General features: G+C 45.4%; 2 protein-coding genes across 3 annotated transcripts in view; both read right to left on the bottom strand.

Annotated features, from left to right (window-relative positions):
* Positions 1 to 15,158, bottom strand: part of LOC123515921 — a 112,563-nt gene extending 97,405 nt beyond the window's left edge. For both annotated transcript variants that reach the window (XM_045274825.1, XM_045274833.1), the window contains exon 1: positions 14,932 to 15,158. The gene's annotated coding sequence lies outside the window, so the exon portion shown is untranslated. The remainder of the gene's footprint in view (positions 1 to 14,931) is intronic.
* On the bottom strand, positions 10,280 to 10,696 carry LOC123514057. Its single transcript, XM_045271654.1, has one exon. It carries the CDS (start codon positions 10,694 to 10,696, stop codon positions 10,280 to 10,282), a length of 417 nt encoding a protein of 138 aa, XP_045127589.1.
* Positions 15,159 to 15,485: the final 327 nt, after the last annotated feature.

Raw genomic sequence — 15,485 nt, 5'->3', positions numbered from 1 at the left:
TCTGTTGCGTAGTACCGTCACACTCAAACTATGTACTGTACAGACAACGGCTAAGCAGTCTCAAAATGCATGTATACGTATAACGTATTTTTCACTTAAAATAACGTATTTTCGTCTCTAGCAACATCTGCAAAAACTCATGTTACACCCTGTATACCTACGCATATACCTATTTTTGCTTCCTTTCCCTTGCGTGTAGTGTCTGCCGACCTGTTTTTCATTCAAGCGAGATATATATATATATATATATATATATATATATATATATATATATATATATATATATATATATATATATATATATATATATATATATATATATATATATATATATATATATATATATATATATATATATATATATATATATATATATATATATATATATATATATATATATATATATATATATATATATATATATATATATATATATATATATATATATATATATATATATATATATATATATATATATATATATATATATATATATATATATATATATATATATATATATATATATATATATATATATATATATATATATATATATATATATATATATATATATATATATATATATATATATATATATATATATATATATATATATATATATATATATATATATATATATATATATATATATATATATATATATATATATATATATATATATATATATATATATATATATATATATATATATATATATATATATATATATATATATATATATATATATATATATATATATATATATATATATATATATATATATATATATATATATATATATATATATATATATATATATATATATATTATACATATATATATATATATATATATATATATATATATATATATATATATATATATATATATATATATATATATATATATATATATATATATATATATATATATATATATATATATATATATATATATATATATATATATATATATATATATATATATATATATATATATATATATATATATATATATATATATATATATATATATATATATATATATATATATATATATATATATACATATATATATATATATATATATATATATATATATATATATATATATATATATATATATATATATATATATATATATATATATATATATATATATATATATATATATATATATATATATATATATATATATATATATATATATATATATATATATATATATATATATATATATATATATATATATATATATATATATATATATATATATATATATATATATATATATATATATATATATATATATATATATATATATATATATATATATATATATATATATATATATATATATATATATATATATATATATATATATATATATATATATATATATATATATATATATATATATATATATATATATATATATATATATATATATATATATATATATATATATATATATATATATATATATATATATATATATATATATATATATATATATATATATATATATATATATATATATATATATATATATATATATATATATATATATATATATATATATATATATATATATATATATATATATATATATATATATATATATATATATATATATATATATATATATATATATATATATATATATATATATATATATATATATATATATATATATATATATATATATATATATATATATATATATATATATATATATATATTTTTTTTTTTTTTTTTTTTTTTTCAATTTGCAGTTGGTGTCAGACTCCAAAACTCAAGAAGATTAATTGAATTCCTGAAAATTTTACTATCACTAACTTTCAATATTCTGAGAGATGGCAGGCATTGAGCAGGACTTAGCAACATAGGAGGTTGACACACCTCAAAACACGGACAAAAAAAAGGCGTGTGCACCAGCTAATTGGGCCAGAAACATAGCTAAAGTTAGGATAAATTCTGGAAAAGAATATGTGAGTGTCAAGACTGGGAGGCTTGTAGCAGGCAGACAAATTGGTACTCCTTGCCATGATGGTTGTTTTGATAAAGTGACCATGCCTGTAATGAGAGAACTCTTCACTGACTTCTGGGCAATAGGTATTTATGATGCCCAAACTGCTTACATCCGGAAGTTTGTTTACAAGGTACCAGTTACAAGGCACCGGCCAAGTAAGACCCCTGACAACCCTGGAAAGCATCGCGAGTTCATGTATGCATACAACGTCATTTACAAGGATGAAGTTTTCATGTTTGTAGAAAAACATTCACAGCAATTTTTGGGATTACCAGATAACAACTTGAGTGTGCATAAGAAAAGGCAACTTCCACACATGTTCCTATCAACGCGGACGTCACGAACCTGCCGGAAAAATTACTGGAGAAAAAGCGCAATGCGTTAGAGATCACATCAGCCAATTACAGACAATGACAAGCCACTACAGCCGTGCCAGAAATCCTCACAGGAAGTACTTGGAGAGCAACTTGACCCATCTCATAATTTTATAAATCTTATGAAGGATGGATGTCTGCCAATCATCCTGAGGTCGAAAGGGTGACTCAACGTTATTACCAAAGACTTTCTCAAATGAGTTCAACATTGGCTTCCAGCCACCAAGGTCAGATACCTGCAGCACATGTGATAAACTGACCACTTCCATCAAGCTGGCCACCACCGAAGCTGACAAACAACTCTTACAAGACCAGCTGAAGCACCACAAGGACAAGAAAGAAGACATGCATGATGAAGTTGCTGTTATTTGTATAGACCTACAACAGACCATTCCCATTCCCAAACTCTCCACAAGTGTTGCATACTACCACCACAAGTTATGGATGTACAACTTTTGCATTCATAACCTGAAGACCAATGAATAAAAAATGTTTGTGTGAGACGAAGTTACAGGTGGACGTGGCTCCATTGAGATCACAAGCTGCCTCAAGAAATGGATTGCAATGGAGTATGACGAGAAGCATTTTGAACATCTAATTGTGTTCAGTGACAACTGTGGTGGCCAAAACAAAAATATAAACTTAACTACCTTCATGAGGTACACAGTGGAAGATTAAAGAATATTGAACATATTTACCTCATGCCAGGCCACTCCTTCCCGCTGTGACAGTGCTTTTGGAAACATTGAAAGAAAATTCATCTGCGAGAGCAACATCTACGACTTTCACTCCTACTGCAACATTATTCAGAATGCAACTACTTCCCAGTATCAGGTGGTGAGGATGTGCCAACAAGACTTCCTTGACATCGGCGTGTTGAAGCAGTGTGTGGTGAATCGCAAACCAATCAATGAGTCTGTTCCCTTCATTGAAGCCAGGAAGCTCATCTTCTACCAGAGCCTGTTTGACCTCAGTCTAGCAACACTCACACAAAAATATGATGCACCCATTCTCTTGAATGCTGGAAAGTTGACAAGTCTTCAACAATTGTTAGCTTTTATCGACACAGAAAACTACCCCTACATCAAGCAAATACTTTCACGCCAGGAGAGCCAAGTTTCTGCAAGTTTACCACCTGCACCAAATGAGAACGACACGGAACTGGATGCAGACAACGATCTATTGGAATTTGATTAACAAGGTAAGTTGATGTTTTTATCGTGAAGAAAATAAGTGCAATATTTGCTATTATTATTTTTTGTGTTGTTATTATATTACTACTTATTTTCTTTTCAGAAAGCTGCTGATGGGCTATGGCTATGCCAGAGCAGTACACACACACACACACATCACTGACGCTAGTTGAACCACTACGAGGATTGTAAAACAAGAATACCATATTTGTTTGTTTGTTTGTTCGTTTCTTTCTTTCTTTCACACCAGGAGAGCCATGTTGCTGCAAGTCTACTACCTGCACCAAATGAGAAAGGCACGGAACTGGATGCAGACAACGATTTATTGCAATTTGATTAAAAAGGTAAGTTAATGTTTTTTATCGTGAAGAAAATAATAAGTGCAATATTGTAGTCATGCAAGATCTAGTTGTACATTAAGTATGTCATTAACTCTTTGAAACCAATAATTGGTTTCTGTAAACGTCGATCTCGAACATGGGTGTATGTCCAGTGAGGGATAGAGGAAATAGTGATCTCTCCCATTTTCGAGGTTGCGACCCCCGTTAGCCATCTCCTCTGCCAGATTGCTGCAACTGCCTCACGAATTAGAGGAAAGACATCTCGAAACGGAACAGACGCAGGAGATGGAGCGCGACTTGCTGCCTGTTTAGCGAGGCGATCTGCATGTTCATTCCCTGGAACACCAACATGACCAGGAACCCAACAGAACCCAACACGATATCCTCGTTGTGTAAGAAGGTATAGCCACTCCAGGGCTGATAAAACCAAAGGGTTAAAGGATATAGTGCAAGAGAGAGAAGTAAGAGCACTGCGACAGTCACTAAAAATTGTAAAAGACGAAACCGGTAGAGTAAAAATTATTTGTAAAGCTAGGACTATGGCAGACAGCTCCGCAGTAAAACGGACGCCACTGAAGGAAGGCTGCCAGACCGATAAAAAGAGGGGAAAACCACACTAAATCCAACGCCTGAGTCGGATTTGGAGCCATCAGTAAAAACAGGGATATCATCAGAATGCATAAAAAGTGTTCTAAAACCGTGTGTGGGACAGAGCTGGCAAAAAATCCTTCTTGCCATCCATGGCAGGGCATAATGAGATAACAGGAAGCTGCCAATTACCAACTCGCGGGAGACGGAAAGAGTACACAGGAGTGGGGTCGATAGATAACTCTGCCATGAGATTTGCAACACGTAGGCCAAAAGGTTTAGGAGACTCGGTCGAGTGACATACGCCTGCGAGCGCGAGTCCCGCAACATTGACACACAGGGGACAAAATCAGGCAGACGGTGGGTGCGAAACCAACACCGGAGCATCGAAGACTGGCGCCGGAGGTCGAGCGGCCAGAAACCAGCATCCACTAGAAGGCTAGGTATTGGAGATGTCCGAAATGCACCCGTAGCCAAGCGGACCCCAGCATGATGCACGGGGTCAAGCGAGCGTAGTCGTGCATCTGTTGCGGATGAGTAGATCTCACAGCCGTATTCCAGCTTCGGAAGTATGAGTGTACGGTGAAGCAACAGCAACGTGTCCCTGTCCGCACCCCAAGAGGTATGACTTAAAACCCGAAGAAGGGATAGTGCCTGCCGACAAGACGCCTTAAGAGAGCGAAAATGGGGAACCCAGGTGAGACGGTTGTCAAATAAAAGGCCAAGATATCGAGTCGCCTCCACGCATGAGAGGCGTCTATTGGCGAGGTATAAATCCGGGTCTGGATGGACACCACGGTTGCGACAAAATGCATGGCTACGGTCTTCGAGGTGGAGAATCGAAAACCGTTCATGTTGGCCCAACTGGACACCCTATTGATCGCCAGTTGGAGCTTGCGCTCAATCAGTGACATCCTAGAAGCAGCAAAAGAGATGCACAAGTCGTCCACATATAAAGAACTGTGAATGCCATCCGGTAGAGTATCTATAACACCATTTATTGCAACTGCGAATAGCGTAACACTAAGAATACTTCCCTGTGGGACACCGTCATTTAAAGCTGTAGCATCGGAGAGAACACTCCCAACTCGAACCCGTAAAAAACGTCTGGATAAAAACTGCTGGATAAAAATAGGAAGGTGGCCCCGAAGGCCAAAATTAAACAAAGACTGTAAAATGCCATGACACCAAGCCGTGTCGTAGGCCTTCTCCAGGTCAAAAAAGACTGTTACTTGATGGTGGTGATTAGCGAAGGCCTCACAAATGGAAGACTCTAGGGATAAAAGAGCATCAGTAGTAGACCTCATCTTTCGGAAGCCGTACTGTACCGGTGACAAGTACTTCCCTCTCCAAATACCACATGAGTCTTATATTTACCATCTTTTCTAACACTTTGCAAATACAGGACGTTAAAGATATAGGACGGTAGTTCGTAGCCTGGAGATTATCTTTCCCAGGCTTCGGAAATGGGAGAACCACTGCCACAGCCCAAGAAGATGGAAAGTCACCGGTATGCCAAATCATATTATAAAGATTTAAAAGAAAGTTAAAAGCAGTGTCAGACATGTGGCGCAAGAAGGCATAAGGTATATCATCTGGCCCAGGAGAAGAGTCGTGACACTGGGACAAAGCGGTCCGCAACTCGGAAGCAGAGAAAGGGACATTATAAGACTCCCCTCCAGCAGAAGAAAAGTTTATGCCGAGAGATTCCATTCTCTGGCGGTGACGTGCGCCCGGAGCTGCAGGATGCCTCTGGGAAACACTGGCAAAGTGCTCCGCAAAGAGGTCAGCGACATTCCTAGGGTCTGCCACCGTTCGCCCAGCAGACAACAAAATTGGTGGTTGAAGACATCCGTAAGAGGGGTGCGGACGTTTATGGTAGAGATATAGGCTTTCCACGAGGCTCTTTGTGCCTCTTTCAAAATGCGGCGGGCCCGAGCTCGGCATCGCCGAAAAGCTTCCAGGCACTGTGGGTCCCCACGATGTCGCCGGAGACGAGAGAAAGCTGACCGTTTCTCTTTAACCGCTGCAGTGCATGCTGCGTTCCACCAAGGAACGGGACGCTTAGTAAAGCGACCTGACGTCCTAGGGATTGTCTGAAGGGCTAAAGAAATAAAAAATCAGTAAAATAATCAACAGCCTCAGCACAAGTAGAAAAGTCAGCCAGCGGACGAATAAAAGAGCTAAGGTCTGTGAATCGACGCCAATCTGCCTTGTCTAAAACCCAGCGTGGTGGCCGGGACTGTGGCTCAGATTTCACAGATTGCAATAAAATCGGAAAGTGGTCACTACCGTGTAAATCCGGTAGGACTCGCCAATTAAAATCAAGGAAAGAATTAGATGTACAAAGAGAAAGATCGATAGCTGTAAAAGTCCCAGTAGGAGTGTGGAAATGTGTAACATCCCCAGAATTTAAAATCTCCAATCCCTCATCCTCAATAAAAGAACCGATTAAAACCCCACGAGGATTACTAGCACCTTCATCCCACAATGGGTGACGGCCGTTAAAATCTCCCAACAAAGAAAAGGCGGAGTCAGCTGACGCACCAGGCCGTCAAGCTCACCCCTGGAGACAGGAAGCCGAGGAGGAGATATAAACTGCAGATGGTGTACAGTCGTCCCATAAAGACCTTAACAGCAACCACCTGAAGGGAGAGTTAAGTTGTACCGGGATAACAGGTATATCCTGACGGACTAGAATAGCTGTGCCACCGTGGTGGCCCTGGTCAGGAAAGGAGTGTTAAAAAGGCACGATAGCCAGGAGGACTAGAATAAGTACTATCACCTATCATAGTCTCTTGTAGAGCTACACAGGCTGGAGAGAACTCCGACAGCAAAGCTCGGAGTTCCCCCCACGAGGCGCGAAGGCCTCTACAGTTCCATTGTAGAAGCTTGAAGACGACTATTTGGGTGCAGTGGACGAGCGAGCCTTTTGAGGCTGCCCGTGACTGACCTGACTAGAAATAATCAAACGACGAGAAGACACCGGGAATTGAGGTGTGCCGGGTCGTTGGACCTCAGCCTTTCGGCTTATCGGTGGGTGATGCGAACTATCATCACTTTTACTGGTCCTCGGAGGACGAGGATCAGGCAGGACTGCACTTTCCGATACAGTTGGTCCACGAGGGACGGCTATGACAATATCATCGGACGTCTCCATGCTCAGACCGTCCTCATCATAAGAAGCCCGATCTGAGACGGAGGGCGTCACAGAAGGCTGGACAGAAACTACTGGAGCTACCCTAGCAGAGCGGTCCCTGGAGGACTCACGATTATAAGCACCGGGAGAAAACTTAGACTGCTTATGCTGAGCTAAATCTAACGACTCCGCAGAGCCGCGGTGCCGCTTAGTTAGACCCTTGAAAGGCTTAGGAGATACAGGTGGCAAATGGACATCTACTACATGGGTAACTTTGTTCAAGTCCGTATTTTCTCGTCACTTCTAAGAGATGACTCAACCGAGTCATCAGCCAAAATGGCAAACCTGTTAGCCAGATAAACAGTACCACCCGCCCCAACAGAGCGAGAGGTAGCAGGAGGAGTTGTCTTCGGACCAGCAGACTCAGCCGAAGAGCGAGCGGGCAATGAAGCATAGGATGTCGCACCAGTACCGTCCTTCTGGCGGTACAGGAGTTCACGGCGGGCGCTACCGAGGCTGATAAACTGACTATTGCCAAGCTGTAGAATGTCCTGCTCCAGGCGATAAATGGGCATTGCCTGGAACGTACCTGGTGAGCATCACGACAATGAAAACAATAAGCTGCACCATTGCAATGCTCCTCTGAATGCGAGTCGAGTGCAGAGCAATTACCACATCGGGAAGCTTCCTTACACGAGCTTTTCCCGTGACCGTACCCATAGCATGAGAAGCACTGAAGAGGGCGAGAAACAAAGTGCCTCACCCTAAGGTTGATAGGACCGATATTAACACGGTCAGGAAGGGTGGACCCAAAAAGTGAGAAGGACCATGTTGGAGGAGTTCCTCATCTTAGTCACCTTTTGTACTGAGCTAGGGCACATTGCTAGTATTTCCTCTTCTGGGAATTCATAGAGGTCTTGGCTATAAACACAACCTTTGCTATAGTTAAAGGTGGGATGAGCCTTAACAGTCTCAAACATGCTGTCAGAAGGGCATGGGAGATGTTGCAACATCCTAGCTTGCGTAAGATCTTTTGCTCGCACAAGCACCCCCTTCCCATACTTTTTCAGATTCCCCTCAGGAATCGTGCCGATTTCTTTGGACAGGTACCGGGAGGCATGGATGAAATTCCACGCCCATTTCTATAGTACGCCACAAACCAACGTGGAGGTGGGATCTGGCGGACTGCTGGAACTGAATTCTCTAAATAGTTTTCAAAAACATTTGGGATGTAATCCATGTCACTGTCTGAAATATTACGTGACTGGAGAAATTCAGTTTTAAAGCCATGGCCGGCGAGGGCAGAGATGCTACATGTTCATAAGCTAAACGAGCTTCATCACATGACATAAACGTTACATAGCAGCGGTTAGAAGGAAAGTCCTTATCATAAACCAGTCGAATGCGAACAACCGTACCATACGCCTTGAGAAGTGAGTGCAAGGCATGATAGGAAAATGATGGATTAACATTTACCATTACAAGAGAATCATATGCAGCAGAAATGCATCCCTCAAAAGAACTTCCAGAACAGGAGACTGCTGTGGGAGGCCCTTGTGGAGGGGAATCCTCCTCCTTACTCAGACCTGAAGATGACGTCTCGTGGGCCAGGTCAGCCACCTCACGAGAACCTGAATGTTTTTGTGTTTTCCCATAAAAACAGCTACACAAAAATTGGCTCCAGGGGCAAGGAAACCACCTACTGGGACTACAATGGGAGGAAGCGCTGGCTGCCGTGGACGGGGTACCTCGTCTCCATGCGGACCGGTCGTTTTAAAAAGGCCCCACATGATGCGAATGTTTGTCCACGACAGAGCTGAGATCCCCTCCCAAAGCATCCCAGCCTGGACACCCAACCATCCAGCACAGGACAGCCCCTATTGGGCGATCCCTCCAGCGAGTGGCTCCGCTGGTCCACTGGCAGCCTACGTAGGAACCATTTAGTCTGGCCCCTCACTGGCGACCGTACTAGCATGGGTAGCCCTCTCCCCCTCGAAAGGGCAGAGCAGGGGACTAAGCCCCCTCTAGCCTAGCTCGCCAGGTCACAAGGGCACGCAAGCCCCCACCACGACAAGGCGGTTCCCATCTGGGGGGGTGACGGCACGGGAGGGGAACGAACTAAACTTGGAATGGAGGTAAGTATACACGTACGGGTGAGGAACAAAAAGAGAACAATACCTTTGAAAATAATAATACAAAATACAAACTAGAAGAACGATGGTTTTACCTGGCCTGAAGTGTGTCTGTGTATGTGCGTGTGTGTGTGTGTGTGTGTGTGTTACACATAGTCGCTCAGCCACCCGGTCGCCGCACCTGCCTCCTGGGTGCGGGGCGTAGCTGAGGTTGGGTGGGGGTTGAGACTTGTGCGGGTGTCGTGGTTGGTTGAGCGGCCGGCGGGGTTGGTGGGCGCAGGGTTGGCGGTGCGGGCGGTGGGGTTGACTCAGCGACGGGCCGCAGATGCTTCCTGTTCCTGAGGCTTATTCCGCCGCTACCATCAAGCCTGACGGTGTACTGCCTGTAGGGCAGCGCCTCCACGATCAAGCCCGTGGGGTCCCACGTGCCCGAGGCCTGGTTCTGCATCCTTACTCGTGTGCCGGGGGACAGGGGACGGAGCTATCTGGGTGTGCAGGTTGCCATCAGGGTGTTGCCTTCCTCCCCCATTTTCACTTCTCTCTCACGCAGCGTCCTTCCCCAGTGCCTGTCCACCTTGTAATGTCGTCGGGCCGTTGGCACGCCATCACGCAGCTGCCTTCCGGTGGCAAGTTGGGCGGGGGACTTGTTGACAGATCGCAGCGGGGTGTTAAGGTACTGCAGCACGGCGAGGGAGGTTTTGTCCGTGTCCAATGAGCTCCCGTTACCTGTGTTGGCTCTGATGATTCTTTTGGCCGTCTTGACCGCTGCTTCGGCCCGCCCGTTTGACTGTGGGTACTGTGCTGAGGATAGGCGTGCAATGACACCCCACTTCTTGAGGAATTCCGACATTTCCTCGCTCGCCAGGTTCGGCCCCCCATCAGTGAAGTACTGCCTCATTTGACTCTTGATATAATTAGATGTAGCAAGCGTAGACCATGTAGGTGTGCCCCTCATGCTGAAACATGTCCGCCACTGTGGATTGGAATGGGTACTCTGGGGGCGGCGTCATGACGAGTGTTTGTGAGGGCTGAGAGGGAGCGTGCGTCTCGCATGACGTGCACGACGCCCGGTAGTGCTGCAGGTCCCCTTCCAACCCGGGCCAATATACACATTGCCTTGCCCTCCGCAGCATGGAATCTAGCCCTTGGTGACCAGCGTGTAAGTTTGCTGCTACCTGTGGGCGGAGGGGCTCAGGAATCACGAGTCGCACACAACCCTGGTCAAAGGTGTATGTGACAAGGTCTTGAGAGACTGCCAACCGGTCCCTCACGCCATAGAACGGGCGCAGGCAGGCCACTTCTTGCGCCTTGTGCAGGTGCCAGTCCGCAGCCAACACTTTGGCCAGTAGTAGTTGGTAGACAGGATCGTCGGCTGCAGATTTTCTCACCGCTGACTCGTCGAGAACGTGACCCTCGTGTTCGGCTGTGGCGATGACCACGGCTGCTACTGCCTCGGTGAGGTCCTCATCCAGGTTGGCGTCGGTGTCTGTGGTGGGGCTTCTGAGGGCTGGGTACCTGGACAGGAAGTCGGCTGCGGCGTTCCTTTTTCCTGGCAGATATTTGACTTGAAAGCGGTACTGTAGCGTTCGCTCCTTGAGCCGGAAGAGTCGTGGGTTGATGACTTCTGTGAGGGCCCTGTCCCCCAGCAGCTTGGTGAGAGGGCGGTGGTCGGTGACGATGGTGAGGTTCGGGCACCCCAACAAGAACCGCCGGGCTTTCTGGAGGCACCACACCACAGCCAAGGTTTCCCCCTCTACCGAGGCGTAACCAGTCTCGGCGGCCGTGAGGTCGCGGCTTCCGCACAGGGCCAGACGCCAGCCCGCCCTGCAGCAGAAGGGAGCGGCAGCAGACGAGCAGTGACAGAACTGCTGCAGGATAATGAATCCAATGCCCTCCCTGCTCCAGTCTGTGAGGGCAACTGTGGGGCGGGTTTTGTCGTAATATGCCAGGCCGTCCTTTGCAAGCTGGCATATGGTGTCCTGAGCGCGGCGGAATTTCTCCCTGAAGGCGTTCATGATTGGGGCTGTGGCGAGGAATGGGGCAAGTTGATTGACAAACCCGTACCACGACCTGATGTCTCAGATGGAGGGCTTGTCAGGCATCCTGAAGCTTTTGATTGCCCCTAGGCGCTCGTCTGTGGGTTTGTACTCCTCCCAGCCGAGGCGAAAACCCACGAAATCCACCTCCCTCCGTGCGAACTGGAATTTTTCAGGCTTCAAAGTAATCCCCTTGGCTGCACAGGTCGCCAGAAACTCGTACGTGTGCCAGAATGCGTCTTCGATGTTGTTGTCGTAGAGGAGGGTGTCGTCGATACACCTGTGCTTCCTCACGATGCCTTGGATGGCGTCATCGAAGCGCTTTGTGTATGCGTCGCCAGCAGAACAGTGGCCCATGGGGGTCCGGAGGTACCTGAACCTCCCCCATGGGGTGATGAAGGTGGTGAGACTTCGACTCTCCTCGTCCAGCCTGACTTGGTGGTATCCCCAATAAGCGTCAGCCACTGTCTTGAAGCAATGTTTGGGGGTGTGGTGTGTCTCTCTGCGGCATGCGGCGTTGAGGCGCTGGTAATCGACCATGCGGGCACACCACTCCGTGGGTTCCCCTGCCGGGACGGGCTCGATGACGCCTCGCCGTACGTCGTCTTCAAGCTGGGCTTTCACCTCGTCCTCCCAGTGTTTCGGCACCGAGGCGGGCGTGTGACAGGCGTAGGGGACAGCGTTGGGTGCCAGGTGGATGTGGTGAGGCTCGCCGTCCATCACAGGCAGGGGGCTCCTTGTGGTGTTGAAGGTGGAGGCCGAGAAGTGTTGTAGTAGCCACTCCTCTAGCCGTCGTACGTGCTCCTCGTGTGGCGGTAATGGTATCGTGGCGGGCTTGGCAGGCGGCTGGGCAGGCTCGGCGGTCGTGTCACGCGCTTCCACTGCTTGCACTGTCGGCAGGGAGTGGTGAGGGAAGCCGGCGGGCACCAGCCCCAGCTCCTTGCACGCGCTCAGTGACAGGAACAGCGACCTGGCGGAGGGTACGAAGTATACTTCTTGCTGTAGCATGGCCGCCAAGGTAAATGTCACACCGGCACGATCCGAGGCACCGTAAGGGCAAGTCCGCTACATCCCGCAAGCCTGCACGTCCCTGTAGCTGCGTGGGTTATATGTTGAGACTGGACAGGAGGGCCGCCCCCGCGACGCACACCTGGGCGCCGGTGTCCGCCACAGCTGCTGTGCGGTGCTTGGCGCCCTTGCCAAGCGCCACTGTTACCTCTATGGTGGGTTGGCGGGACACGTTCGCGCCTGCCGTTGTCACTGATCCCGAGACGGCGTTGGCAGATGCAGTGCCGTGTGGGCGCTTGGAGCTCCTGCAGCACCTCTTGAAGTGGCCTTTCTTACGACAGGCGACGCAGACTGCTTCCCTGGCCGGGCAGGAAGCTCTGTCAGGGGCGTGCGAAGTACCACAGTTCCAGCAAGTACGTGAGGGCTGTGTCTTGCCAGAGGTGGTGGCAGCGGCGGCGTCGAGCGTCTGGTCCCCGTCCTCCTCAGCCCACACGGTGCCAGCCGCGCGACTGCTTTCCCGCCAACCGCCCACGCCTGTGGTGTGTTGGCGGGCTGCCTCATATGCACAACACATGGCCCTTAGGGCGTCCACACTGCCTAACGAGTCACACGCTTGATACACCTGCTGTTTGACGCCCGTGTCGCGGATGCCTACCACAAGCTTTTTCAATAGCAAGTACTCAGAGAGGTTGAGGCTGCACTGGGGACACTCGAAAGCGCAGTCGTTGACTTTCTGGGCGCCCCGTACGAAGTAGTCACTAACACACTCGTCCTGCCCTTGGCTGACACCGAAAAACTCTGCCCACTGCACTGCCGGGCTGGAGGAGCGAAGCACTAGGTTACCAATGGCGTCCAGCGCCTCCTGCTGTGTGAGGGCGCTCCACTGGTCGAAGGTGAATCTGGCGTCCAAGGCACGTTGCAGCGGGGGGCCACAGAGGAGTCTGACGTGATGGACCGCTTCCTTGCAGAGGAGAAGCCAGCACTCCATGGACCGTTTCCACGACCTGAATGCAGCTGGTGTCATATCCAGGTCGCATTTCGGGGCAGCCGAGAGGCACCCGAGGGGAGGGCGCCACGTTGCCTCGTGTGTTGAGCGCCGCCATGTTGGCCTGCAAGGTGGTGATGACTTGTTGCTGGTCACTGATGGTCCGCCTTGCCTGCTGGAGCAGCGGCTGGAGGCTGCGAGAAACCACTGTCGTCGAGGCCCTAGGCGTCGAGCGAGGGGATCGGCGAGGTAGAGGCATCTTGACCGGTGTAGGTAAGGGTTTCACTGCGCCATGTAAGATAGCTGGGCAGGGGAGCGAGACACAGGGACACACGTCTCTCCTTTATTGGGCTCGGCCCGGAACTGAGGATACACTCTTGGCGACAAGAAGTGCTTGGCTTGCCGCCGGGAAAACATATCGTACACCACGTACAAATAATAATATATCCAATAGTTATTATTATCATCATCATCATCATTACTATTATTATTATTTTTTTTTTTTTTTCAGAAAGCTACTGATGAGCTATGGCCCTGCCACAACAGTACACACACAATATCACTGACGCTAGTTGAACCACTACGAGGACTGCACGATGATAGCAATGCACAGGAATACCATATTTGTTTGTTTCTCTGATTATAAAATAATTAATGGAAAACTCAAGGTTGTTTCAATATTCCCCCTTGTGAACCACTTTTTATCAGGTTTCTACTCACACAATTATTTTCACTTGATTACCAGATCAATGATACGACTTGTGAAAGTTCTCCCTAGAGTTTTGTACTATAAGGATGACATAACTGGAAAAAAAAAAAAAAGATTCACAAGGTGTTTTTATGGCAATGAAAAAAATAACGAAAGGATGCAGCCAATACTCTGGCAAGGAATTTAAATATAATAGTAAGTTATGCAAATAATGAGAACAATCAGTCACCACATGGGAAAAAAAAGCTGAATTGCTAAGCCAGTGAGAAAGGCATTCACTTTATACTTTTTTCCAACCATAGTAGAGCACAGCAAAACAGAGAGAGAGAGAGAGAGAGAGAGAGAGAGAGAGAGAGAGAGAGAGAGAGAGAGAGAGAGAGATGGTATAAACTTACCAGAAACTCCACACATTTCGCTTATACTTCTCCCATTCTGCTACAAAATAATGATGCCCTTTCACCGTCTCTGTTGTTAGATGTTTCCTAAATGCTTCATTTATCAGTTGTTCTATAATGTAGAAGTATCCATGATTCTGTATCACTAGTCACTAATATGTAACGTACGTTATATGAAGCTGAAATTGTCACAGCTACTCAACCGCCGTTGCCACTCCCCCACCCATCAGCTGACTTACTGGACACTGGTTTCAAGGTCATGAGACAAGTTCACCAAATTTTTGCAAACATTCTATTATAGTAATGACACTAGAAGGTGAGGGTGTCATGCCAGTATGTGATGAGAAAGAAATTTCTGATATTATAAAAAAGTAAAACACCTATGATATAAAATTGTCAAGTGAGATACAATAGCGCTTATAAAGAGGTGGCATATGGCAACTCAGGCAAGGAGCGGTGGATGGTTGGGTGCGGTCGGCGGGAACTCCCCCAGTGGTGCCACATCTCTACTGTTCTGCCTTCTTTCTCCAAATCCGTTCTATCCTGACCCTCTG

Source organism: Portunus trituberculatus, chromosome 5 (genome assembly GCF_017591435.1).
Source record: "Portunus trituberculatus isolate SZX2019 chromosome 5, ASM1759143v1, whole genome shotgun sequence".
Taxonomy (NCBI): domain Eukaryota; kingdom Metazoa; phylum Arthropoda; class Malacostraca; order Decapoda; family Portunidae; genus Portunus; species Portunus trituberculatus.
Note: the sequence above shows the minus strand (reverse complement) of the source record. Positions and strands in the feature narration are given on the sequence as shown.